At 45.6% G+C, this 2,500-nt stretch overlaps 1 protein-coding gene across 1 annotated transcript in view; it reads right to left on the bottom strand.

Annotated features, from left to right (window-relative positions):
* The window catches only part of LOC135091213 (uncharacterized), a 16,114-nt gene that overhangs the window by 6,805 nt on the left and 6,809 nt on the right, over nt 1-2,500 (bottom strand). Inside the window, exon 3 of the mRNA XM_063988656.1 lies at nt 1,652-1,803. Coding sequence (XP_063844726.1) covers nt 1,652-1,803 — 152 coding nt within the window. The remainder of the gene's footprint in view (nt 1-1,651; nt 1,804-2,500) is intronic.

Raw genomic sequence — 2,500 nt, 5'->3', positions numbered from 1 at the left:
TATTGGTGCCAAGATCCGAATTGTTTTTATACAAGTTTTTTAATTGACTCTTTTTCCCGCCAGTTTAAGAGTTGCCATCTCTCGCCAGTGTACCTTGTCCTGTGGCGTCTTTGAAGGACGGAAGCCTGACAACGTGAGTTTTGAGTTATTATTATTATTATTATGTCGTGTGTTTGTTGATTACTTAGACTGACTGAAATACCTGGTGGAGCGTTGAGTGGGAGGGATGTTGGAGTGACTGACTGATAGGCTGAGTGACTAACAAACAGATAGACTTACATGCTGACTGACTCACTGACTAACCAGCTGATTGAACTTGAAGTAAACCAATTAACTAAACTTGACTGAAACTTCACTAAACCTTAGGAAATTTTACTGAAATCGACTGAAAACTTCACCAAACTTAACACAAACCTACCTGAACTTCATTAAACCTAATTAAATCAAACTAAACTAAACTGAAATTAACTGAACTGACTGAAAACTTGACCAGATCTACCCAAACTTGACTGAAAACATGACTAAACCAACCTAAACTTAAGAAAACCTAACCAAACGACTGAAACTTAACTAAACCTACCCTAAATACTGAAAACTTGACTAAACCTACCTAAATCTAACCAAACTTGACTACAACTTGACAAAACCCACCTAAACTTGACTAAAGGCGCCTTCTGTTTTACCCGTGATCAGTCTGAAATGAGTGCTCCTGGCCGTGACCTCAGTGAGCATGATCATGATCTGGGTGGCCTGGGTCTGGAGGTGGGTTGCAGCAGACGACACTTGCTGGACCAGTTTACACTAGTCCGTTTTTATTTAAAGAAAACGGGTGATGTGTCTGAGGAACACAGTGAATGGTAATGAGTCGTTGCATAATGCAGGCGTGGCACACTGTGTGAACAGTGGAGGTGACGGGTGCCACAAACATGGGAGGTATTACAAGCCACACCAGGCCTTAGCTTAATGGCTTCTGATTATAATTACGTGGCCATTACCGCCTCTACTAACGACTACATGATGAGGCAAAGGAAGACAATACTTGTTCAGTCCAAAATAATACATCTCTACTTTGCAAGTGCCTCAGTAATGGTGTCAACAGTGTCAGCACGCGGGCCAGGCCAGCCTCACCTTACGTCCCATTATTTCATCATTTCACCATTGTGGACTTCACCGCAGCGAACACTTTCAACATGCTGTGTGTGAAGAGAGGTCTGTGTGAAACTTTAGTATACAACGTTTGTGGCCAGGCACGCAGCCCTGCCTCGTGCTGCGGGGTACACATGTGGCTGCCACTCATTGGCGGCCTTCTCTCATAACTTCCTCAGGAAATGTACAGCAGACTGCAGTCTTCCCTGACGCCTCCTGAGAGTGCAGCAGCGAGCTTGTGACGCGTGTGACAGTCTGGCAGTGACATGCTTTGTGTTGTTATTAATTTGATCAGTAAAGAGAACGCGAGTGTTCTTTTTACTCCGAGCGAATCCAGATCAGATCCAGGTCCAGATCCAGATCCAGATCCAGATCCAGATGCAGATGCAGATGCAGCTCAGTGATCTGGAGCTGAGCAGTGTTGTAAACAGAAGGCGCTTTAAACCCACCCGAACCAAATCAAACCTGACAGAGCCAACACAACTCAACACAGACACAAACAGACCGGATAGAAGCAGGCGATCCAGTTGATGTGCCTCCTGAAGACGGAGTGGGTGTTCCTGAAGGTGAAGACGATGTGCTCTATGTAGAACACCACCAGCACCACCGTGATCAGGCTGCCCACCGCCGTGATGGCCGTGCCGTAGGGACCCAGCGCTGCCAGGGGGAATAAGTGGCTATTAGGGTGATGCAGTAGTGAGCAGGATGACTAAGGAGGCTGTTAGGGTGACGCTGAGATGTTAAGTAGGTAGGGAGTTGTTAGGGTGACGCAGGGGTTGTTAGGGTGACGTAAGGAGTTGTTAGGGTGACGTAAAGAGTCGTTAGGGTGACGTAGTGGGTGTTAGAATGATTTAGTGTGTGTTAGGGTGACGCAGGGTGACGTAGAAGGGTGTAATGATGACATAGGGGGTGTTAAGGTGGAGCAGCGTGACGTCAAGGTGTTTAGGGTGATAAGGGGTAAGAAAAGGGTGATGAAATAGAGAAGAAAGTGTTTTAGGGTGATTTAGAATGAGAGGAGTGGCTGTGAGGGTGAGGACAAGGTTAGGGTGACGTAGCGTGGTGCATGATGGGGAGAAAATTAAGTAGGGAGAGAATCAGGGTGTTTTAGAGTGAGATACAATGAGAAGGGTGAGGTTTGGGTTAGGGTGAGAGGGAATAGACAGGTTAGGTCAGGGTGATAAACGCTCTCTCTCTCTCTCTCTCTCTCTCTCTCTCTCTCTCTCTCTCTCTCTCTCTCTCTCTCTCTCTCTCTCTCTCTCTCTCTCTCTCTCTCTCAACATTAAATCTTAATATACATTTGTTATATTTTTTTCATTATTTCTATTTCATACCTACTACTACTACTACTACTGCT

The sequence above is a fragment of the Scylla paramamosain genome, chromosome 37, assembly GCF_035594125.1.
Source record: "Scylla paramamosain isolate STU-SP2022 chromosome 37, ASM3559412v1, whole genome shotgun sequence".
NCBI lineage: Eukaryota > Metazoa > Arthropoda > Malacostraca > Decapoda > Portunidae > Scylla > Scylla paramamosain.
Note: the sequence above shows the minus strand (reverse complement) of the source record. Positions and strands in the feature narration are given on the sequence as shown.